Consider the following 26,501-nt stretch of genomic DNA (forward strand, 5'->3'; position numbering starts at 1 on the left):
ATTTGGCTAAAAAAGCTAGTTGGATTTAAGCTAAGGTGGGTTCCTTATATATATATATATACACACACAGTATATATACAGTACTGTGCAAAAGTTTTAGGCAGGTGTGAAAAAAATGCTGTAAAGTAAGAATGCTTTCAAAAATAGACATGTTAATAGATTATATTTATCAATTAACTGAATGCAAAGTGAGTGAACAGAAGAAAAATCTAAATCAAATCCATATTTGGTGTGACCACCCTTTGCCTTCAAAACAGCATCAATTCTTCTAGGTACACTTGCACAAAGTCAGGGATTTTGTAGGCATATAGTCAGGTGTATGATTAAACAATTACACCAAACAGGTGCTAAGGGGCAGCAGTGTGGAGTAGTGGTTAGGGCTCTGGACTCTTGACCGGAGGGTTGTGGGTTCAATCCCCAGTGGGGGACACTGCTGTTGTACCCTTGAGCAAGGTACTTGACCGAGATTGCTCCAGTAATAACCCAACTGTATAAATGGGTAATTGTATGTAAAAATAATGTGATATGTGAAATAATGTGATATGTTGTAACAATTGTAAGTCGCCCTGGATAAGGACGTCTGCTAAGAAATAAATAATAATAATAATAATAATCAATTCAATATGTAGGTTGAAACACAATCATTAACTGAAACTGAAACAGCTGTGTAGGAGGAATAAAACGGGGTGAGGAACAGCCAAACTCAGCTAACAAGGTGAGGTTGCTGAAGACAGTTTACTGTCAAAAGTCATACACCATGGCAAGACTGAGCACAGCAACAAGACACAAGGTAGTTATACTGCATCAGCAAGGTCTCTCCCAGGCAGAAATTTCAAGGCAGACAGGGGTTTCCAGATGTGCTGTCCAAGCTCTTTTGAAGACGCACAAAGAAACGGGCAACATTGAGGACCGTAGACGCAGTGGTCGGCCAAGGAAACTTACTGCAGCAGATGAAAGACACATCATGCTTAGTTCCCTTTGCAATCCGAAGATGTCCAGCAGTGCCATCAGCTCAGAATTGGCAGAAAACAGTGGGACCCTGGTACACCCATCTACTGTCCGGAGAAGTCTGGTCAGAAGTGGCCTTCATGGAAGACTTGCGGCCAAAAAGCCATACCTCCGACGTGGAAACAAGGCCAAGCGACTCAACTATGCACGAAAACACAGGAACTGGGGTGCAGAAAAATGGCAGCAGGTGCTCTGGACTGATGAGTCAAAATTTGAAATATTTGGCTGTAGCAGAAGGCAGTTTGTTCGCTGAAGGGCTGGAGAGCGGTACATGAATGAGTGTCTGCAGGCAACAGTGAAGCATGGTGGAGGTTCCTTGCAAGTTTGGGGCTGCATTTCTGCAAATGGAGTTGGGGATTTGGTCAGAATTAATGGTCTCCTCAATGCTGAGAAGTACAGGCAGATACTTATCCATCATGCAATACCATCAGGGAGGCATCTGATTGGCCGCAAATTTATTCTGCAGCATGACAACAACCCAAAACATACAGCGAAAGTCATTAAGAACTATCTTCAGCATAAAGAAGAACAAGGAGTCCTGGAAGTGATGGTATGGCCCCCACAGAGCCCTGATCTCAACATCATCGAGTCTGTCTGGGATTACATGAAGAGAGAGAAGCAACTGAGGCTGCCTAAATCCACAACAGGTTTGGGCCAACCTACCTGCCGAGTTCCTTCAAAAACTGTGTGCAAGTGTACCTAGAAGAATTGATGCTGTTTTGAAGGCAAAGGGTGGTCACACCAAATATTGATTTGATGTAGATTTTTCTTCTGTTCACTCACTTTGCATTTTGTTAATTGATAAATATAAACTATTAACATGTCTATTTTTGAAAGCATTCTTACTTTACAGCATTTTTGCACACCTGCCTGAAGCTTTTGCACAGTACTGTCTATATATATATATATATATATATATATATATATATATATATATATATGTTAAGTATAGCTTCAGGCTTCATTGTATAAAATATACCTGAGTGGTATGTGTAGGTGGAAACATTACAAGTGGAGACGTGTTTGTTTCTTTGAGGGGAAGAAATGTAAAGAAAAAAGAAAGAAAGAAAAAGAAAGGTAAGGCTTTTAGAGGCAGCTGGCATACTGAGTTAATGCATCCAGACAAAGAGACTATGACGTGATAACGTAATCACTACATATCAAAGTTGTAATTAAAGTAACTTCAAAGGCCTTTTCGGAACCTTTACTTCAAGCAAGAAAAAGCTGGTAATCATGTTTTTCTGTTACTTATGATAAACACATTTAAAAAAAAAAAAGTTTTGAAAAAGATGTGATGTTTTAGAAGCTACAGTAAAATTACAAGCAACAGGATTCAGTTTATACAATTTGTATAATTTTTTTGTGACTGCTTCTAAAGTGTCATGGTTCTAAAACTATACACTTCATGTGACATACTGCAGAACTCAAATTGTGATCGTTGAAGTATAAAGAGTTGTGATTGAACATATGTATTTGTGTTGTTTGCGTGAGACACACTGTATAGCACTGGAATCCAACACCCTGAATACATCTGTGCTGGAGTTTGTTACATACAGCCCTGGACAAACCTTTTGCATCACCTGGAATTTTAGGATTGAGACATAATTGTTATTATTATTTTTTTTTTTTAAACAATATGAACATAATTTTGATCTTTTATTTTAGCATCATGTAATCAAAGAAACTCCAAAATGATATCGCAAAAGTCTACCGGAAGCCATAATAGTAGTACAGTTTTTCATGTTAGATTTCGAAATTCACATTTTTCAGCAAGTATATGGAAAACTGTATGCAATTCAATATATTAACGTAACATTATTCAGCAGGTTTCATTCGACTTTATGAAGTAAAATGTGTTAATTCTACAGGATGATGCAAAACCTTTGGCCATAGCTGTACATATAAATTAGGTTTTTAGTATAACATGGTTGTCAATTACAATAATAGAAATATAAAAAAACAACATATGCATTGCTAAATTAGCTATTTGGTAAGTTACTGTACAACATATTGGACTACTGTCTCTTAACAGACACACTGCTTTTACTTCTGATAAGGGGATAATCCTTTCAAGGTGCAACACCATTTTTAATTATTAACTATGGAGAGTAACAGAATCACCCTTAATGTTCCCATTGACCCTAAGGTCCATTCATCTTAGTTTAGTTTGATTTTCTTTTTGCATAATTAGTCAACATAGTTTCCAGGGTTTTTAATAGGAAAGGTGGTGCAAACACATTTATATAAAAGTTTATCCATAAATCCTGAAAAAAAAATAGTATGTCAGGTAATATTCCTCACCTTTTATATAGTGGCAGCGTCAGGACCTGTATTAATCACTTTCTTTCACTACAGGCCCATCTCATCTTAAGAGTGTATCATGTCATAAGTGAAAGACAAGCAATTCCACTGCTGCCCTTCATACAAAGCCATGAGGGCACCCTTTTCTGTATAGTTGGCCTCTGTTTCTTTTCTTCTTTTTTTTTTTTAACACCAAAAAATAACTGACCTCACATGCATTGTGGGCCAAAATAAAAGCTGAGTACTGACAATCTACTTTAGTATCTCTCATTCAGATGTAAAGCAAGGTTACACAGCAGTCAAACATGAACATCATGTCAGATTTGCCTGGAAAGTTTCATTTCTTACCAAGAAGGCAAAAGGAGTTTTAAAAAAACAACATTTCATATGCTTGACTAGTCATCATGGGATCGTCCCAGACTGTAGGGATGAAACTGACCCAATTTACCACTTTGAGTATTTGGAAGATGAATGGGCATGCATATGTACTTTTCATCTGGAACATTTAAGGAGTATGAGTCTCCTGATTGGCATTTAAGAGCGCTTCTGTAATGCAGTATATCTTCTGACTGTATCTTCTTGGAGGCATTCACTCAATGTGTCAATTTCCATGTTTTGTATCATGTTTTGCAAGTGTGGAGTTTTCAAAAGATACATTGCATTAATCTGCTCTAAAATACTATGTCTATGATACATTTTGGATGAGTGAGACACAGTGTGTATACAACAATCCCTAGATTGTGTTGAGCAGTATACATGTATAATTTTGACAGTCCTTTTTCAGAAAATGTTTATATGTCTACAAAGGTTTAAAACCAACTAGAGTCAACATTAACTATTCCTCTTTCATGATATTCAAATAGAACACTTCCTATCTGACATTAAACTCACGGTTGCATGGTCACCATTACAAAAAAAAAAAAAAAACTTAGAATTTCGGGCTTTCTTATGGCTAATGTGCAGTTTTTCCTAAATGTGGTTCAGCAGAAAAGTCTGATTTATTGTGTAGCGCTAATCTCTCTCCTCTGCTTTGAATAGAACATTGATATCTGATTTGCAAGTGCTTCATCTTTATGCCAAATGTGTCCAACTGTGCTTCAGCAGATGATCGTAGTGCATCTACACTGCTTCTGTTCTAATCAAGTGTGCCATGTTTGGTTACACTGCTAAAGTTGTGATGTCAGGGAAAAAGCAGCATTAAAAGTAGAATATTCAGTATGCTGAGAGATCTAAGAACTACTCCAGACTGATTTAATGTGATATACACTTTAAAAGTAAGATGGTTGGTTTAGTAACTATACAAATATTTGCTTTATATTGATGCGGTTTCTAATCCTATTACCATAGGATATGAAACCTAGGGCTACTGATTTTCCACGATCGTGGAATCACGGACAGAATCACGGAATTAGACACTGGGAATGGAATTGGCATTTTGGGAATGGAATTCTGCTTTGCAACCGCACCTTTAAAAAAATAAATAAATAAATAATGTGCAGTCTTTAACCGCTGTTATTCTCCTATAAAAATAATGGATTGCTTTGCGATAACTTTTGTATAAAACATTTATTTGGATCATTGGATAATTAACTCCTTAATAATACTACATACTTTAGTTTTTCTTTTTTAGTTTTTTAGATTTTAGTTTTCGATTTTTAGGTTTTTTTTACTCATGTTGCTATAACATGGCTCTCTCTTTGCTCTAGTTAGTAAATTGTGAAAATTGTAGATTCAACAATGAGTGGACCAATAAATACTTATTTATCGAACTGTACCGAACGCAAAGCCAGTGTGTTTATTGTGCAATGAATGTGTGTCAGTAGTTAAGAAATACAATATGAAAAGGCATTTTGAAACCAAACAAGGAGCTTTTGGAAATACGTATCCAGATGTACTTAGAAGCTCAAAACTAAAAGCACTGATTTCTTCTTAAGTTACACTATTAATATGTCACCTACATTTTTAAATGTTTGTAATGATACTTTGTTGAATTCTCACACTGTTCTATTATTAAAGTACTATTCATATGGTCAAATGTGTAAGTCTTGTTCAATATATGAACATTAAGTTATATAATGTAATATTGCTTAAAAATGTGCAGAGTAAAATACTCTGGCCTGCCTACTCCTAACTTTTTTATCTGCCCCCCTTAAATTTAAAAAAAAAATAGTTGAAGAGCCCTGCTCTAACTAAGGCAACTCTATCTGTCCAGGGTATATGAGAAACACATGCAAGCAGTTTTACAGCAAGTACAGCATAAACCAGTCTGCGTTGTTGCAGATGAAACTACAGATGGGAGAGAGAAGTGTCCTGAACATTGTATTTAATTTGTAATTTTATGAAAATTGTATATTTTTGTAATAATGTCCCTCACTGTCAACTAGTCTGCATATTCTAATGCCAGCAATAAGCTGTTTTTTCGAAACACCTTTATTTGTTGACTGACCTACAGTACATTGCTACTAGTAGACTGCTTTAAGAAATATTTTTCCTGAAAACTACAGTATCTTAGGGACTTAAATAATGTTAAAATAATGAATTCAATAGATTTTTTATGTAAAAATTTTGTCTGTGTTCAAATTACGTTGTTAATTCTTAATAAATTGATAAGAATGGAAAAAACGGAATTGGTCGTTTTGAAAAACTGAATTTGCCATTCCCAGAATGGAAAATCAGGAGCTCTAGAAACCTAAAAAAATACGGCAGCAGAATACAGTTGCATTAATAATACATATATGACAAGTCTGTCATTGAATTCAATTAGGATTCTAAATCTCTATCTTGTGAATTAAATGACACTTATGACTTACAAAAGGCTCCCACTACATAGCAGAGCAGCCTGTCTCCAAATGAATGATTGAGTTGAAATGAATGCATGGAAGCAACACAAACTAACATCATTATTAAAATCCAGGATCCATATACTAGGTATAACAGGGTTCATCGACTGTATTTGGAGACAACTCTATCTTGGATTTTCTGTCCTGGTGCACTCAATGTGTTTAAATATTCACAAGTGAGTCACAGTTTTAGTATGTATTTAATTTACGATTCTTAAAAAAGAATAAGTGTAAACTAGCACTACTGAAAATGAATGAAGATATGACACGATTGCATTAAAATTATATTGCAAAACAGAATATAACATTTGTTTTACCTAGTGTACATTTTTTTGCAAAAATGTTGCATTGTTAAGCAATTTAATCAGAATCTGGAAGCTGATTTATTTTTGTTTTGTATCGTTTGATTTGATCATTTATTAATTTAAACAAAGCATTTCCAGAACTAAGGTTTTTCATAAAGGCTAAATGATGAATCATACTGATAAATGGTTCTGCAATGTAAGCAATATGTAATGTACATAAGACAGCAATAAACAGCAGCTTAGTGTTTTAACAGTAGAACAATATCTACTGTAGTGCACAAGTGTATGTATAATGAATTTAGGAGTAAGAACTAGGCCTACGCCTTTGGGTAAAAGCGTTAATGATGTGTCTGGCAGAAACTACAGTAAAATGTGATATTTATATTGTTATCTCAGGAATCGAGAATGGAATAGAAGCAAAACAGCTGACATCAAAATGTCGTTGTCTGACTGGGGTCCATTGGAAGGTCAGTGAAAGATGGTACTTGTAACTGGAAGGTAAGTTTTTATCTTTCTACTTACTAGTCATGCAAAGACTGCAAATGTAAGGTTTAGAAATAAAAAGGATACAAATAATGTTTCATGAAAGCTCCAGCGATAGAACGTGAGAATGCTATATTTCCTTAAAACGACCGCTGCATTCCGGAATCTTCTGTAGATTTGACAGCATACACATTAGCCTGTTGTTGTATTAAATATACTGTATGACGAGAGAGAACACAGAATAGATGTTGTTTGTGTGTGACATATATCATTGGAATCCAACACCCTGGATCCATCTGCATTGGAGACTTACGATTTACAAAAGGCTCCCACTGCATTATAATTAATGACAAATTGATTATCACCAAATTATCTACACTTTTAATTGAAAGTGGTTAACAAGTCACACCTGTTAAATTAAAACGTTTCTGGAGATACCCACCCCACACAATTGAAAATCCTAAGGATCACTTCACTTACCGGTACCACAGAGCAAAAGCTGACTCGGTATTCTAATTATATTCCGTCTGCTCGTGCAGTATGTGCTCAGATTTCTATTACTACAGCTGTTCACAAGGAGGGAGAATTGTCAATGCATTGAGAGGTGACTGAAACGGCAAGCCTTCCTTGCAAAAGTGTTCCTTGCCTCTCAAGGACAGGGTTTCCCCAGGTTCTGGTAGCTCTGTTAATGAAGCACGCCTCCTAATTAATCTGCTATTCCTGAACCACAACAATGATTATTACAGCCTTTATACCACTGCTGTTGCAATCCATCCTATAAGTACCTCCAGAGTCCCTGCTAATAGGACCTCTAGTGTTCTCACATTTTACAATAACAATAAATGCACTCGCAAAGGGAGCATATTTAAATATGAAGTGATTTTATTCAAATCTCGGCAGTATCTGATTGTCAGCACAACGGCATTGCATGGAGTAAGGACAGGTCTAGCAGAAAGCATCTAATCTTGTGTGATGGCTCCTGCAGAGCCAGGAAAGGGCACATACTAATAAGGAAACTGCAGAAAAGCATGAGTGACGACGCTGAAGCTGGAGTAAGAAAAGCAAGCTCAGCAGATACACAGCAGCTAATAGAACCATTACTGCTGTACGTCAGGCTATGAAAATACCAAGAGGCAGCCCGGGAAAAAAAAAAAAATATAAATCTGGCTGTTCATCCATTTCATTTCATGGATGAACATTTATACACATCCAGCTTGTCAGCCTGACAATTGTATGCAACATGATTGATGAGAATTAACCGCACACCTAGAAGACATCAAAATCCAATTAACAGGCGACTGCTATTTCTGTCCATGTGCACCTGTCAAGGGAGAGAGACTAGCCACAATGACACGAGAGACTAAGAAACAACATCTTTGAAACGTTAAGCACGTGCCAGTTTTAAGTTCAGTATACACCAATTATACCATTGGGTGGCATCAGCACTCTTCCCCAACATGGCACATGGGTTATAAATGATATAAATAATATTTCTTACAATAGCGAGGATGTTTTCTTTCATGGATTGACCCCTTTGCAACAACTAGTACTAATACTGTGTTGGTAATGCTTATAAAAACAGACAGAACTTGTTTTAACTATCCTTATGTAAAATGTTGTGTTATGTTGAAAAGGAGAAAGCGAATGGGTGGTATCCTACAGATACAGATAGTAAAGATGAAAACAGATAAATGAAAAAGAAAACATGGAACTGAAAGGACTGAGGAAGCTATGTTTGGTTGAGTTTAGGTATATTATTAGACAGCTGTGAACACGTTTATCCAAGAGGAAGTGCACAGCTTGCTATTGCACGGTCCGTCTTTTCAATGTTCACTTACTACTTAAAAAAACAGATGACAACAAAATCATAACTGCTTTATGTGCAAAGTCTAAAAGCACCTGAGTGGCGCATCCAGTAAAGGCGCTCCACGTGGAGTGCAGGATGTGCTCTATAGTCAGGGGGCGGCGCTCAATTGGCTGCGTGCCGCCCGGGTGGAGGGAGGGCTAGGTCGGCCAGGGTGTCCACGGCTCACCACGCACCAACGACCCCTGTGGTCTGCCCGGGTGCCTGAAGGATTGCCTGTAAGCTGCCCAGGGCTGCGTTGTCCTCTGACGCTGTAGCTCTCGATGGCCGCATGGTGAGACTGCAGTGTGTAAAAAAGCGGTGGGCTGACGGCACAAGCTTTGGAGCACAGCGTGTGTTTGTCTTCACCCCTCCCGAGTCAGCGCAGGGGTGGTAGCAGTGGGCTGAGCCTAAAAATAACTGGACATTACTAAATTGGGGAGAAAACAATAAAAATAACTGATGACCAATAAATTTTAAAAAAAGTCTAAAAGCAAAGAATTTGCTGGATTTAAATGTTTGAATTTCCTACACGTTTTTCCCCAATGTGTTGTTTACTAACTCAAAATAAATAATGAATTATATGTACAATTTATAAACTAACAAATTAAAATACTACAATAAAGATCTAAAGTACTGTCCCATTAAGTTTTTGGTCATGTATTTATCTTGTGTAGGCATTCGCTCAGAGGTCATCTAGAAGGTGAAATCCCCTATGCTTCAGGCTGATGTTAGCATGTAACTGTGTAATTATGTTGAGCCCACAGTAATGTCCTAAAGGTTTAGTAAATCTATGTTTGCAGTACTCAATATCAGACAGAAGATCTGTCTTTGCCAAAACAGACTCAGTCCCAATTGTCTTCTTTGTACAACTCGGAAATCTCCAAGTTGCATGCAACATTTTCATGCAAAGTGAGGCATCTATTATATATTTTAGTTTTTTTGATCTGTTTACAGTATATTTTTCTTCTTTACCTACAATTCAGTACCACAGAGAAAAGTCACATATTACAAGAACAACAACCTGCATTTGAAGTCTTGAAGGGACAGCAATCACTATCCATATGCTACTTAATAACTGGGCAAGAAAAGCAGCCTACTGACAAGGGTAGTTTTACAATACCACAGGCATTGTGTTACCGTAATTACATGCACAACAAACATGAACATGCCTTATACCATTTATCTATGCCATAAAATGCAAATGGACATTCCATCTAAGCACTACTCACTTATTTTAGAAGTCATACAATATATGCGCTAATGACAAATAACCTTTAAAGGGAATGGTTCTGCTCTTCATTTAAGGAGGCTGTGTGGTCCAGTGGTTAAAGGATATTTCAGAAACAACAAGTTTTTAAAAGTTCATAAACTGCTCTGAATTAGGGTAATTTCAAAGAATATGCAGTGGTTCCTGTAAACTACATTAAAATGAGAAGAAATGCAAAGGCACAAGCAATCCGTCTCTAAAGGCACTGATGTGATACATAAATGCATTTTTGAGGATGCACACTGTAATGTAACTGAACAATGCCTCACCAACTGGAGCTCTAATCGATTATGACTGGTACCTAAGGAGAAAAACTACTGAAGCATACGTTTCTCCTTACACATCCTAGCCTTCAACAGAGGCTATTTGTAGGTCTTAAAAGTTAGTCTTAGCAATGCTTCCATATTTATTACTACCAACTAGAAGTCCGTTTTTTTTTAATGCACAATTTATCTATTCCTTAATTTGACAGTTAATAAAAGCTGAGCAGTGTGCCGCAGCGGAGAATAATCGGAATGATGCCCCAGGGCTACATGCTTCCCTTTTGCTCTGAGTTTTCATTCTTTCTGCATCAGTATGCAGCAACAGCTTCAATAGCATGTCTCCAGACGCTGCAGTTTTGTACTGAAGTGATTCTCTTCCACCTACTCAGCTATATGACATGAGAGTCAATTTCAAATATGTTCTACGCCCATTTAGAGGAGATCATTTATCATAAAAGATTCATTTTATTAATTACTTGAATAGGCAAGGCTCAAGTAAACAAGTGTGCTGTTGGAATAGCAAAATGTTCAGATCAAGATTTTCTATTTCCACCTTCACCTGCCTTGAATGACAATAACTTTGATGAATGGGAAACTTTGAACTTATTAGTTTGCAATCTTTTTTTGGTTGAAATATGTTGCAGTTTTGCATTACATGAATAACTGTACATATAAGTAATTTGTTATATTAAGCAAAAATACTACTACGACTGCGAATAATAAAAATCTATTATAAACATAATCTGGAATTAAATCTAACTTTTCATAATATTTAAAAACAACTATTATTCAGATAGCTCTGTCGCCCATTAAAATGGAACAATAATAATGTTAAAGTGTAATTGAACAGGCAGTAGGATTTACAGCAAAACACAACACTTAATGTTGCTGCCTGCTCTGTTCTGTGCTCTTTACATATTTCTGTAATATCAGTCTCAGCAGTCAGAATTACGGTTGCTCAGGCTTCGTGGCGCATGTGTTCAAAGGCGCCTAATCAAGTGTATGAATGTGCAGGACAAGCCTCATACCTCATAACATTTTTTTGTTAATTCTTAACTACCTTAACTCACTATCTATCTCTTGGAAGCTTAAAACCTTGAACTAAATATCCTGAAGTAGACACGCTTTGTAGTTCGTGTATCTAATTTGTATCAAATTTAAATCTTGTGACTAATAATTATTATTAATTTCGGTCAAAGAGAAAATCTAAAAAAATATATAAATTGTACCGGTACAGGTCAGGGGCGCGCAGATCTGGCGCTGTCCACGGGTTAGGGAGGCAAAAACGTTTCTACTCATTGCGCTAAAGCACACCTTGCTTGCTAGGCGCCTAGTGAGCTCAGAGGGGACACCTGCGGGGGCTGGCTTTTGTCCTCCAGAGGCCTGTAGCTCACTGATATTCACTCTCGAGTTCCTGGGTGTAAAAGATGAAGCTGGCTTGGTCGTGGGATCAGAAGGTGCCCACGGAACCTTCAGATCTCCTGAGCTGTGTGGGGAATTGCTACAGTAAGGGGAAAAATAATTGGACATTCTAAATTGGGGAGAAAGTCGGGGTTAAAATAAGTGTGCACTCTAAATTAAAAAATAACTAACAATACTTTAAGTTATTAAGTCCTCTATTTGCTAAGATTCTCAGCAAGCATCGGTGTCATAGCCCACAAAAAGTATTTGCCAAAACAGACTAATGACCAAGGAGATGTTTACAAAATACTTTTAAAAAGTTGTGATTATGCAAATAAAAAACAATAAACACAACAGAAAGCAACGGTAAGTAATGTGTTTTGTTCAGTAACCCTTTAAAAAAGCTGATAAGATGTGGACATTGTAAAGTGAAAACGTATTTGTTAGCACTCCATGTACGTGTAAATTTGCTTCACAAATACTATTACATGAAAGGCAAAAACCAGTCTTACTTTAACACTGACCAAGTGTGGTTACACTTAGGAATTATTCTAATTAAGATAATCTTTGTGATCTTTAAATCCTTAAATATGTTAAGTGGGTTTCAATTCAGTTTATTATTACCACTTTGACTATTTATTTATTTATTTATTTTAATTATCTCAAGCAACAGTCAGATTTATTGATTTACAGTTTCTTAACACAATTACATAAACCAATACTCTGATTCGATTTTTGTCAATTACAGGTCAAAGAACAGGTACTAGAAATAAATAGGTTGGCATTATCACAAAATGCATATTGTACTGTATACGGAATGTGATGGGATAGGGTGACCAGACACTCCGGATTGCCCGGGACTGTCCCTTTTTCCCCCCATCAACTGTCCCAGTGTCCCAACATTTTCCCTCCTGGTTTACAATGGAGCCAGATAGCATTCCTTGTAAACAATTAGCAATTTTCATAGGTTTCATAGGTTACTATACTAAATTAAAAGTATGCAGCAAAAAATATAGAAATGACGGTTAAAAATAGAACCTCATATAGTTATAATATATAGATACATGTACATGATGCCACAGGAAATCTACCAAGCCAAGCATTAGCTGAAGGTCCGATGGCCACGTATATTCATTTCTAATTAACTATAACGATTGAATTCAGATGCTTTAATTGAACAATGAAATACTGTACATGTCCTTTTATTAGTGTCATTCATTTGAGTTAATTTGCGATGTCCATTTCACAATGAAAAGTCTGCTAGTTGTGTAATGTACTGTATACCATGCTTTGGCTAAAATGTTTGCTGTCTAGTTTTTAGTTTCACAAAAAAAAATGAAAGCTGCTAAGGGTTTAATTGTTTACATAGGTGCATACCCAAGATGCACGGAGTAATTTTATTTTTTTTTAAGACTGGGCGAGGTGTCTGACGTTTGAAGTTATTTTTCCTAGACCTCTAGTGGTCTGTAATGTGGAAAGAGTTAAACTCTCTCAAGTAATCCACCCAAGACATTAGAACATTTACAGGACACAGCTTTAGTAAAAAAAATTGGGATGCATGAACATGAAATGCACTTCAACATGTCGAATTTATATTTGTTTTGGTATTATCAGATCCCCTCCTTCGTCTTCCTTGCAGGCTAATGGAGTTTCATAGGATTTAATGCTGTACATTGTGTACAGTGCATTTGGGCATTTTGGATGGTACATCTCCTTTAAATCCTGCTGTGAAAACAATGAACCAAAAAATGATAATATTTGCAGTTGTTTATATTTAGGTTCTTGTTAATGATGTGAAGCAAACTCAAATTCACCAACAGCTAATTGAGCACAGTACCTTAAATACCCAGAAATTCCAATGGGAACAATGGTAGGATGGGCAGAATGCAAACCCATAATTAAAACTCAAGATTGCATTCCTATGCAAAAAAAAAATAAAATAATACCCCATTAAAATGTACTTGTTGCTCAGACTTTGATCTATTTCTTTTGAATATTCCCAACATTATTAGTATACAACCCATTCATGTATTCTTATAGGAATAGGGAGATTTTTTCTTTTTACAAAATATAATTTATTATATTTTCTACTTAAAAATGAAGTGTGCCGACAGGTAATAACTGTACTGTTTTTTCACTATCCTAAAAAAAACCCAAAAAACACAGTTATTATCTCTTTCATATACAGTGTATATATATATAATTCAAAAGGTAGAGCCCAGGACACAGTCACGCTAAAGAATCAAGGAGTGCAGTCAACATATTTATTGACTGATGAAATGAAATTCAACGTTGCTGCAATATGTCCACTGTTTTGTCATTTCAAATATTTTCACAAAACAAACTTTAAAGCTACAGTGTGCAGTGCAAAAGCACATCATGAAAAAGCACATTTGTAGGTGAAAAATGACAGAATATAAGTTGCTAGATTTAAAGAATACATACACACGTGACATTTTCGGTCCACTAAAATAAATGGCTTTACATAATCTCTGCAATTGAGAAACTGAAGTGCCCAGTGTGAAAACATAAGACGAAACAATCAATTAATGTAGCATGAAAAATAGCGCTATAGCATTCAATGTTAAATACAAAAAAAGAGTTACAAGCTCTTGAAGTGTCTAAAAAATCCAAAATATGGATTGTAGCATAGGAACAGGAAAGCGTAATCAATCAGACTGCGGAGTCTGTATCATCGGATCCGAAACCGACAAACACGTCATTGTTAAACAGAGCAACTACTTCTAGGCGTTTTTTTTTTTTTCTATTCATGTGAGCCGCGATATTTCCCCTCAGGCATTATTTGCACAAGCTCATCAATTCAGCTTTAAGTTGGGGGGGCGGGTGCGACCGTTCAAACTGTGTAATTTCAGGAATCACTCATAAGCAAATCCATCTTGACTCATTCCATAATAGACATTCAAAGATCAGCAAGTACAGCTATGGCCAAAAGTTTTGCATCACCCTATATAATTAACTCATTTTGCTTTATAAAGTCGAATGAAACCTGCTGAATGTTACATTACCATATTAAACTACATACTGTTTATAGTTGCCTATATACTTAATGAAAAACTGACACAAATTTAAAAAAAAAGTGACATTAAAATATTGTACATGAAATACTGCAGTACTATTATGGCTTCCCGTAGACTTTTTGCAATATCATCTTGTAGTTTCTTTGATTACACAATGTTAAATAAACGATGTTAATATTAGTTTTATTTTTTCTAAATCATGTTCTCAATCCTAAAATTCTAGGTGATGCGAAAGTTTTGGCCACAGTTGTAGACAAAATAGACTTTTAACCCATTTGGAAAAAGCTGCATTGAAACATAGGGTCTTGAGGTCAAAGGGCACTTGATTGTTCCTGTGTACTCTTTTATGGTTGAAAAACAAAGAGACATGTTTTAGATAAGACACATGTTTTCTATTTTTTACTTGTTGGTAATTCCATTGGAATATCAGAAGAAATTCAGCTTTTCTACCGCAATCCTTACTAATTGGTGATCATTATTTTCTAACATTTGAAAGTTTTATTAAATAAAGTACCACAATTTCCTTTTTTAATATTGCTTTTGAGTTATGTGCTTTCAGATGAATGTTTGTTTTGTTTTCGTTTATTATAAGGAGAATATTCAAAAACTTAAGTCTTTGAGATTTAATTTATTAAAAAGTTGTAAATTGAAAATAACCCAGCAGGCAATACAATAAAACTCATCACTCTGCATCTTCAGAGACTTATTCATAACAGAAGTATGTGCTACAGAACAATGCTGACAGAATTTTTTTTTTTTTTTTTGATTTTGACTTTGAACTGCATATTTACAAAAAGGGTCCAATTCAATGTTTTAGCCATGAAAGAAAAAGTTTTTGAGAAATAAGTTCAGGCAACACAAGAAAAGTTTGTTTTTCATAAACAAATGATCTCTGTGATGCGTTGATTCAATCCAAATAAATGTAACTTTATTTTGTTCTGTTTACTGGTGAACTTTCAATTTCCCTAAAACAAATTTTTCCTTAGCTGAGTCATATTAATGTGAAACAGACATCTAAAATGTCTTTGTAGCAGACAATTTATATCATATGGTTTGTATCATTAGGTTTATATTATTTGTAAATGATTTAACATTAAGATTTCCTATACTTTTAATCATTTGTGTTTACTTTAACAAAAAAATATATACAATACTAAAAAAAATAAATAAATGAGCAACATTTCAAAACTGAATTTTTCCAAAACATAATATACAACACCCAATCAAATTTGAGTATTACAAAGGAATGCTCTTTACACACTGACCTTTGTATCAAGTATGGGCTTCTCTAGCATTGATGCACCCCCTACAATGATAGGGCTTGCTTCTACTCAGGCGGCACATGGTGTCTTGGAGGGTCCTGTCCCATTCTTCAGTGAGTGTAACACCAAGTGATCTGATGTCAAGCTGACAGTTACAACACTGATGAACACAACACCTTAATCCCATCTTCTATGGGATTAAGGTCTGGACATTTTGCTGGCGTGCTTTGGTTGGCCTACCACAACCTTATCTGGGACATTTACTGTTTAATACTGTTTAAGTCTAGAAATAACAAAAGAGGTTGCAGCGAACTGACTAGCTATACATCTCTGTCTACCCCAAGATTACAGCATTTGAACAGCTCTGGCAGTCTGGACTGTAGTCAGAAATTGTCATCTGCCACCACCTGGCATAACTGGAAGCCATGATTGCCTAAAAACTTTATCACTTTAGCATTCAATTGACTAAAAATCAAATCTGGTCTAAATGGGTTACCTGCTTTTAAGGGAGACAGCTGGTACAAGCTGATTTTCAGCCACCCTGACGTAGGATGGATATCAGCTTGTATTGTAGCGCCCTATGCTATATATATATATATATATGATAGTAAATATGCACTGGAGAGGAGGGCTATAGTGGAAAATTATTGCCCCGAGGGAAGACTATTGTTATCGACAGGGGGCTATAATGCCCAAGGCCGCATTGAAGCCTGGAGGTAACAACAGTCTTCCCGAGGGGCATTTCATTTTCTACTATCGCTGAGTCTGCAGTACATATTTAATATATGAATCAGTCAAGAAAATAAGGGAGGCAAGGTTGGATAGCAAATATGACTTTATAAATTTTGTTTAAATACAGCTGATACAGCATAAGTAAATAAATATTGGCTGATATATTCTGTTTCAATATAGCGAATACAGCATAAGTAAATAAATAAATAACATAAAATGTTTTTATTAGTTATCAAAGTCTTTTTGGCGTACAGCTCTCCGTCTGGTTTGCTGACTGCTGCATAATACAGTTTAGATCCTGGCCGTCATATTTGTTTACATTCTTGAGTTGAATTTGTTTGAATTGCATAAAGTCATGAAACAGTGACAGTGAAGTTTTAATCACCATTGTAGTGTTTGGAGCATCTTTCTTATGTAGTATGTTTGGTAATTCATTTTCTGTTAAGTCACAGAATCGGTGTTGAGCAGTTTCTTCACATTCAGACATTTTCTCTTGTTGTCAGGAGTTCCTTTGAAAACAGATGGTGCTGACAGTGATGTGAACCAATCACTGGCCAGAATTTCCAACCACTAATATATATATATATATATATATATATATATATATATATATATATATATATATATATATAACAAATTACTCAGCAATTTACTCTTTTATCTTTATTTGTCCCATGACTTTGATCAGCCCATAGCTGTTTGAGGTTGAAGACATTCTTTTGAATCTATGACATAAAACTGCATTTTCCAAAACCAATAAAAATTCCTGTGGCAATTTGACTCTACAGCCACTTTCACATAAATTCCCTGGATTTGTATTCATATTGTCTATCAAAAAAGGGGAATTGCTGGATACTTATTGTTTGAAAAAGACAGCCGTCTTTGAAAGTGTAAGTGAAATCGGGCGCAGAAATCATTTGCGGTGGTCAATTTTGAAAGTTAGCCATCCTCTTTCAGAAAGGCATATCTTGATTTCGTCAAAGACGATGGATGAAAAGATGTATCCAACAGACATGTCATCTCCCATGGCAATTTAATATCAATTCTAGAAAAGGATAGCAAAAGGGAGAGGTCAAGGGCCACAGTTTATTTCTTGGAAGTACTTCACATGAGCCATCAACACCATAGCATGCATAGTAGTAATATAATTCATGAGCACGACAACATACTGGAACTGGTTATGTATCTGTTTAGAAAAGACATTTCAGTAAGTAAGAAACTGCATGCTTTAAATCCTGGGAGCCGAGAAAAATGTTGTTTAACTCTGCATGACAACCACAATTCACCACATGTACTTTATCCACTCTCGTCTTTTTTATGTTAGACTGTGCTTGAATGTATTGTAGCTGTGGGTTTATTCTTGGGCTGCAATCCCTGTATTAAGATCTAGTATGAGCTTTCCCCACACACACACATGAATATAGCAGTGTAACACGCACTTAAAAGTATGCATTAACATGAGGAGCAAACCAAAGGTTATTGAGCCTCTTGTTTAATCTTACTGATGCGCCACTGACACTTTTTTCTTATTTCATTCCTTCACAATTGAGCACACAGTGTCAGTAACATTCTCACACCATTTGTCTGTTTTATATTGGCATTACATTTCTGTTATTGCTCAGTCTTCAACTGCTACTGTTGCCTGTATATATTGCTTTGTTTTACAGATACTTTTTTATATACCTTAAGACCTTGAGAAAGTGTCATTAAAATCCAAGCAATTACACCCTTACCAGGACAAGCATCCTTACTGAACAGAACAGGACTACGAGAAGCTCACATATATATATATATATATATAAACATACTTAGAGGTCAGCATGGGTGGAAATTCTGGAGCCGGGTACCCGGATCTTTTTCAGGTAATGATAAAAATAAATCATTTAAAAAACACCCACATATATTAATGTTTTAAGTGCATGATACATATTTAAATACTAGGGGTTCACAAACTGTGGTCCAACACAGTCCTGAGTGGGCCGCGGGAGCAATGGCATTCAATGTATTTTTTTCTATTAATAGTGAAAAGCAGGCGCCGGTGGCAGCTGTAACTAGAAAAATAAAGTGTAGCAAGGCACTATTGGCGGACTGTCAATCAAAGCAGAAATTCACAGATCGGAGCTAACAGATTGCCTACCTGTAGGCGGGATGTAAAACGAGAGCTCTGACAATAGGGCAGTGTTAAGGTCATGTGATCGCTCTGCTGGCAGATGTAAAAAGTGTGTTCAGTACAGTACAACATCGCATATCCGGCCCCCTGTGGACTGGGTTACAGGCGGATATGTGAAAAAGTCGGATTTGCGAACATCTATAGAAAAAGCATTTACACATCCATAAATAGGTTAGTGAACAAAAACAACACGCAAACTGCTTTAAACATGGGGACATTTTTTGTTTTAAAAGTAAGCAAATGTAAACGAGATTAATTAGGCTACAAATACACAGTGTTGCTATGCGGTTTGCTATAAGCCATCTTCACACAAAGCTTTTTTTTTTTTAAAATACAAAATTTCAATATTAACTAAATCACGTTACTAATCAAACTAATAAATCTTGTTACATACCGGTAATTGATTTATTAATATGTTTGGATATACTGCTATTTTATTGATTACTAGCTCGTTCACAGTCGTCTTAAAATAACGCTAGAATATGTTTTGTTGGAAAATAATAACGTTTTTTTGACTGATTCAAATTTTGCTGCAGATGGATTTAATTTCATAAGTTTTCTTTTGGTTAAGTGGCACAGCAGCACTCTGCGATTTTTTTTTGTGATTTTGCAAGTTGTATTTGGTTGTACAGAGTAGTGGCGAAAAAAGTAACTTATGCAAGGCTTTTGTTTTCTTCTGTATTGTGAGCATTCGGTTTTTGGGGGCATGACAGTTCAGTGTGAGATTTAACGGCTGGACGTCTTAGTTACACAGTGTTCAGAAATTAGGATTTAAGAGTTATGTTTTTGTGCTGGTTTTACTCAAAAGTGATTCCTGTTCTGGTTCTTATGAATGGGAATAATAAGAGATATGCACTTCTTTCTTGTTTGATGACTAAGAAAAATAACTGCATTTCTAAAATGTTCAATTATATACTGAGCATCAAAATAAACTTATCACTTATATTTGAGCATCAAAAGAAATGTATCACTTATATTTGGATAAAATTCAATAGATCGAAAAATGACAAACTCATTGACAGAGTGTATCTGGTTATACCGTATCGCCAGGTCTGAAATTACTGGCTGTGAGCACCCAAGACAGCGAGCCACAGTACACTGCTTTTTTCAAGCTTGCAATTCAACAGCTGAAATCACTCCATATCTAGCGTCCAATCAACTGTCTCACTAATTAGGTGATTAAGTGAATATGCTTCCATCATAGTCACTCAAGCATGTCATGGTCAAGGATGAATGATAGAGTGATTAAAAAGAAACCAAAAACATTTTGTCAATGTCCATCATTTATATACCTTACTTTTTTCGAAAATAAATGTGTTATAATAGTGTTATAAATGTTTATTTTGATGCTCAGTATACAAAGATACCTAATTTAAAGGTTTGATAAAAATGTCTGTTTAGTTTTTGCAATTTATTTTATTTACTAAAATTAAAGTGTTTTAAAAAAAAGTATTTTCACTTTGCATATTCTATGTGATTTCCATTTTTCACAAGATTTATTCAAGTGAATAAAGGACAGTTTGGATTAGGTTTATTTATAACGTTACAGGTTTAAACATATACAATGTTTTTAATTTGACATTTTCCCCAAGGAGTGCTAATAGTGGGCCGCAGTGCCTCCTGCAGCTGAACAGGTGGGCCTCAGGTAAAAAAGTTTGGGAACCCCTGCTATATAGTACACATACATTTAGTCCCTTCAGATCTGTAGACTTTTGTAACCTTTTTCAATACTGGAAAAATCAAAATAATAATAATAATAATAATAATAATAATAATAATAATAATAATAATAATAATAATAATAACATCTCAAATACAGTTATTCATGTTAAATGCTCATCATGCTGCTGGATTCTTTGCATCATATATTGGCCATAATCCACTGTCATTGTTGTTGTTGTTGTTAACATGGCTGTTATGTTCAGTTTTATACAGCACCGCTATTACATTATGGACTGTCGCAATAGTTACTGTAAATTGAGGCAGCTGGCTTTTGACAAATTCAACCATGACAGGCAGGATATAAACTGGATTATGCAGCAGGCAGCAAACCAGAGCTGTTGATAACTGCAATATGAACTTCAAAAACATTTTCTGTTTATTTATTTATATTATTTATTTATTTACTTATGCTGTATCAGCTCTATTTAAACAAAATATATGAGTAAATATTTATTTACATATGCTGTATCAGCTATATTTAAACAAAATATATAAAGTTGTACTTATTACCCTGCAGCCTCGGGCACTACAGCCCCCCCGTTGGTAACAATAGTCTTCCCTCGGGTCAATAATTTTCCACTATAGCCCTCCTCTCCAGTCCATATTTACTGTATGTGCATATTATATATATATATATATATATATATATATATATATATATATATATATATATATATATTATACACACACACACATACTACACTCACACACATACACACACATTGTAGCTGATGTGTCACCACAAAGGCATCATATCACACTGACGCCAAGCCAGATCTCATCTAAAGATGTTTTGCTGATTGAATATTGGAGTAAAATTTCTCATTAACTGGCTTCATGGATTAAATGCTGATGTGTTCACTTTTTTGCACACACACACACACACACACAGAGTGAGCTAATGTATTCAGGCAATAATGAAATCATGGGAAGCTTGACTGATGGCGCATTGGAAAGCTAATTTGTTACTGGTATGTGTGTAGACCAAGGAATCTGTTTGACACTGAGTAAAAGCTGGGGAATAAAAAAAGAATCTAAACACAATAACCACCAAATGAATATTAATTAAAAAGCATTTTACCCTTGACCATCAAAGGAAAGCTTCATGTTACTGCATTATCTCTTTATCGGGTTTCTGTGATGTTAAGCAAAAATCACATCCTACATTTTGTTGCAGGTCTGTATTATCAACACTGACTCAGTGCACATTTATCTATAGTAATGTATTCTGACATTTAAAATGTCATTTTAACTAAAGCAACATACAGCAGTGTAATGTGTAACAAAAACAGAATACTGTATCGGTCAAAATATATTATCACACAATAATATATTGTTCTAGTAATGCACAAGTGACTCATATTTTATATATTCTGTTTCTTAAAGCATACAAAAGTGAACATACAGGATGTTAGTGATGGTTAATGGGGGGCTATATTAAAACCCAGATACACATGTATAGTGGATGTTAGTGTTGTGTTGTGTTATTTTATTTAGATTCAGATTTTTCTAAAGAAACCCATGAACAATTGTGACAGGCTGGCTCGCAGTGGTGAGGTGTGGTGACGTCACGGACCAGGAAGTAACTGAAACCAAACAATGGATGGGCGGGTGAAGCTGAATGCTATGGCACTCAGCGTTTTTAATAAATAAATAAACCAAAACAAAAGATTTAAACAAAACAACAAAACAGAAAACAAAAAGGTGCGATGGCCAAACAAATAGAAACAAGTATACTTTTTAAATATAGCAATTGTTTTGTTGTGTTCTACGCGCTGTCTCTCCGCTCTCCCGTACTCTCTACACTCCACCCCCGCAGAACGGACAGCTGCCAGTTCTTATACTCTGGCCGAGGGGTTAACTAGTTGTTAATTATCTTATTACCCCTCGGCCAGAGTCTGCACGCGTTTGGTAAGGATGCATGACTGTCAGCTAGTTACATAATCAGTAGCTGATCAGTCATGCATCCTCACTGGGTTTTTAAATATAAATAATAAAAGACGCTGCGCTTTTAACTGCGCCGCAAACAAAAATACAAATAATAATACATAGGGGCGGGAAACTCCACCACAACAATTTTTGTACTTTAATAGTTATCAAACACATTGCTTAGCATTTTTTTTCCTCTCTCAGAAATGTGGTAAGGAGATTTGGTTAATTAATTTAAATCTGATATCCCAGAAACTCTAGCTGACATACTGCTTTGTCTTCAAACTCAAACAAGTGCTACACTACTTCATGGTAAATACAGATCATTGATTTTCAACTGAATCTGTGTATAGATCTGAAATATTTTCAAGTCCGTCAAGCAGAGATGAGTTTTTCATAAGCATCGTGGCTTATGTATCGTGATATGTATCATATCCTTGGTGTATCATCTCACCCCTAAGAGGAATATATATTTTTTGCATCTGCATACATATGCACATGAAGATTACAAGGATATATTTTGTTAACAGTCTGTTTCCCTGGCAACAGAGTATCGCACTGTAATGTGTGATATAGTCGGCATTTGGACATGGAAGGAATAAACACAGGTTGCATATTTACTCACATTTACTATTTGAAGGCCATTACCAACATATGCATATAATATAATTTTCACCATTTTAACCAGTCTTGCCCTGGCTGCCCAAAGAGCCCTATAGCCCACTGGAAGTGATATGCCAAGTGGTTCTCATTTTATACAGTGGTTTACTCAATTAGTATCCAGTCACATAGGTTCAATAATCAATACCATATATTATTTAGCATCACAATAATCTTGTACAAGGTTGTAAACGTCTAGGCAATGCAAAACCCTTGCTAGACGGAGAAAGGCACATTGCTGTAGTCTCTTCTCTCTGCTGAGTTTCTTTTTCAGCAGCAGATCCTTTTCAATCTTGTGAAAGAGTAAAATGGCACTTTGACAAAAAGGAAAAAAAAAAAAAAATGAGCCAAGAGTATTTTATTTGGTCACTAGCTATGTGAGGCTTAAGTGTATCTCTTGCCAAAAAAGGGAATAATGAATCCCATTGATGTGTAGTTTACTCAGTTTATCAGAAAAGGATGACATTTCAGAAGGGTTAATAAACAGACATACCCTATCTAACAATAACACGCTGCTTCTGTAAATACACTTACTGAGCTAGCTATGCTTTTTAATGAAACGAATACAACTTGGAATCAGTGTTTTACACTAAAAGCAATAATGTATACTGGATCCTTAACCAATGACATACACGCACAGAAAAAAAAAAGACTTTTCCCATTTGAGATCAGTGACTGCCCTATACATGGCTGTTGCTGCCATTTGTTAGAGACCCATTCATTGAATGTACCAATTCTCCTGCACCTCTTACAAAACTTGCATAACATACTAACATGTACTGCTTTTATGTTGGTTTTGTCATACGGACAAGAGGTAAGCAACTAGTCTTGTGGCAAATAAATGTCATTCAGTAAAATCTATTTTTAAACATTTAACTTTGTAGCTCAAACCATAATTGCTAAACCCAATCAAAAGCAATTTCATTGAATAGGCAAAAACTATAACTAGATTCTGTGATTTCCTCTTTTGTGTGTTATAAATATCCTAAACACAGAACAGGCCTTCAAAACATATCTAATCTAAAAGAGGCCATTCTAATACTTTAACAATAGTAGCCATTGTAGTCAACGTAACATGTTGAATAAGAAAGTCCAAAGCTATTTGGATTACCTTCATCTCAATATGTGGAAAAAGGAATTGAGTCATTTACCACTTGCACAGACTATCACCCATTATGTTTAACAGAACAGTGGTCACAGAAGGCTATGAATGTACTGAATAATAATGTATTTGCATAATTGTACAACAGTACTAGGATAGCAGTAAATGGCATGCATACATTAACCCTTTGAGTAGTGAGTGCTAAAATGCACTGCCGGTCCTACAGGAGTGAGTTTTTTTTTTTCTGTCTTCTGCATGTGCTTGATTATTACGAGTACAGCGTACAAACAAGTTGAAAGCTATATGTTTGTATGTATGTAATGAACACTGACGAAATAGAGACAAATTATTTTTACCGTAAATAAATAAAACAAATAAATGTTTTATTTTGTCATAGGGAAAGGTTTTGACTAAAAAATAACAGGTAGACAATAAACAATAAACAACGGGGTGGAACAACCACAACAACACGTCCTAACAAAAAAAAAAAGCTGAACTAGAGAGAGAGAGACATGAATAAATCATATCCAGGTAAACAGGTTGTGGGGGCGGAGGGAGTGAGAGTGTCTAATGCTTCAGTGTATGATACTCCTTGAAGCAACGCACAGAGATGGGCGCCGCCTCTTCACAGTCGCTTGATGTTGATGGTAAATATTCTTCGCTTATGTCTTCACTGACACACGCGCTGACATCCGATTCAGTGGAAGAATTGTATGTATTTGAGCAATTTTTGCCAGTTTACAGACATCGCTGACATTTTTGTGATGGTTTATGACTGATGTTTCTTCTACAATGAACATCAGTATGTCAGAGCCCACCCCCACCCCCACACACACCCACATACCCAACACACACAGCTACCCCCCCCATACACCCACACCCAACACACACAGCCATCCCACAGCCCCTACCCCCACACACCACACACACCAACACACACAGCCACCCCCCTCACACACCCACACACACATCCAACACAGCCACCCCCCCACCGAACACACACAGCCACCCCCCACACACATCCACCCACTAACCCACACACACAGTTTTTCCAATTTTCTGTTACAATCTTTGTTTTTTTTATTTAAACTCTACTATATATTTCTTTTAAAAAAAAGATAAATATTTTGAAATAGTAGCTTGCAAGATTGTTTGATTCTTGTTAGTACAAGTTTCTAACTCAGTGCATTTCTTCAAGCTTATGTTACAACAACCTTGCACAATATTACTATGTTTGCAACAACCTTGCACCAAGGTTGTCCCAATTTTAAACCAGTGTGTCATTACTATTACAGGACAAAACCTGTCCCTCTTCTTTAGCTCTAATTTTTAAAGTGTGTAAATTCCTCATTGGCTGGTGAGGAGGTGGGGAAGTCATGCAGGTCAAGCCTAGCCTACACCCTGCAGTAATACAGCTAACATTTTACAGCCAGTGGTACACCTTTATAGAATAACATGTAGTACAACACCTGGCAGCAGTTTACTGCATATATAGCTTACAATTATGTCTGTTATGTTATTGTTTTTAGTAGTGAAAATTGCTACACAAGCACTGTTTCTTAAAACTGGCTCTGAAGAAACATAAGCACTACCATTAGGGGTTTTCTTGCACTCTTTCCATTGACAGGCAACGTAAAGCTAAGACAAAACTGGTCTGGTTTCGTGGAATAGGATTAGCAGAAATCCCGGACTACCCGATGTTACATTATATAGTCCAAGATTAGTGCTAGGGGTCGTAAAAAAAAAATGATACTTTTAGGACACCTCTGACTACTTTTAATGCAAACCAAGGAATATATTTAGTACACGTGTATGTGTCATTACCCTACTTCCAGAATAAGCAATATATTCATGAAAGTGGATATTAACCTCGGAAAGCACACATGGACTTTCAACATAATATTGTCAGCCCCTTACCAAGGTCATAGTGCACCCTCCCCCCAAATAACAAATTAAAACATTATCCGTATCACTTGCACTTTTATTTTATAACACTTTCTTATGACTATATCCTTACCGGAGCAGAAGGACAATATGAAACCTCTGAGTTTAATATCATGAAGCAACTCTCATTGATCTTATGATTTCTCCAGAGACACACTTTCTTACCTCCTACAGTTTTAAGTGTCAATCATTTATCTAGCTACAAACTTGCCTGTGCTTCCAATTGGC

General features: G+C 35.8%; 1 protein-coding gene across 4 annotated transcripts in view; it reads right to left on the reverse strand.

Annotated features, from left to right (window-relative positions):
• The window catches only part of pcdh7b (protocadherin 7b), a 162,417-nt gene that overhangs the window by 94,126 nt on the left and 41,790 nt on the right, over positions 1 to 26,501 (reverse strand). The window contains exon 2 of one of the 4 annotated variants that reach the window (XM_059006487.1): positions 17,424 to 17,791. The exons of the other annotated variants lie outside the window; for them this stretch is intronic. Coding sequence (XP_058862470.1) covers positions 17,786 to 17,791 — 6 coding nt within the window. The 3' untranslated portion in view covers positions 17,424 to 17,785. Of the gene's footprint in view, positions 1 to 17,423; positions 17,792 to 26,501 lie in introns of those variants that run through there. 4 annotated transcript variants of the gene reach the window in all.

Source organism: Acipenser ruthenus, chromosome 2, assembly GCF_902713425.1.
Source record: "Acipenser ruthenus chromosome 2, fAciRut3.2 maternal haplotype, whole genome shotgun sequence".
NCBI lineage: Eukaryota > Metazoa > Chordata > Actinopteri > Acipenseriformes > Acipenseridae > Acipenser > Acipenser ruthenus.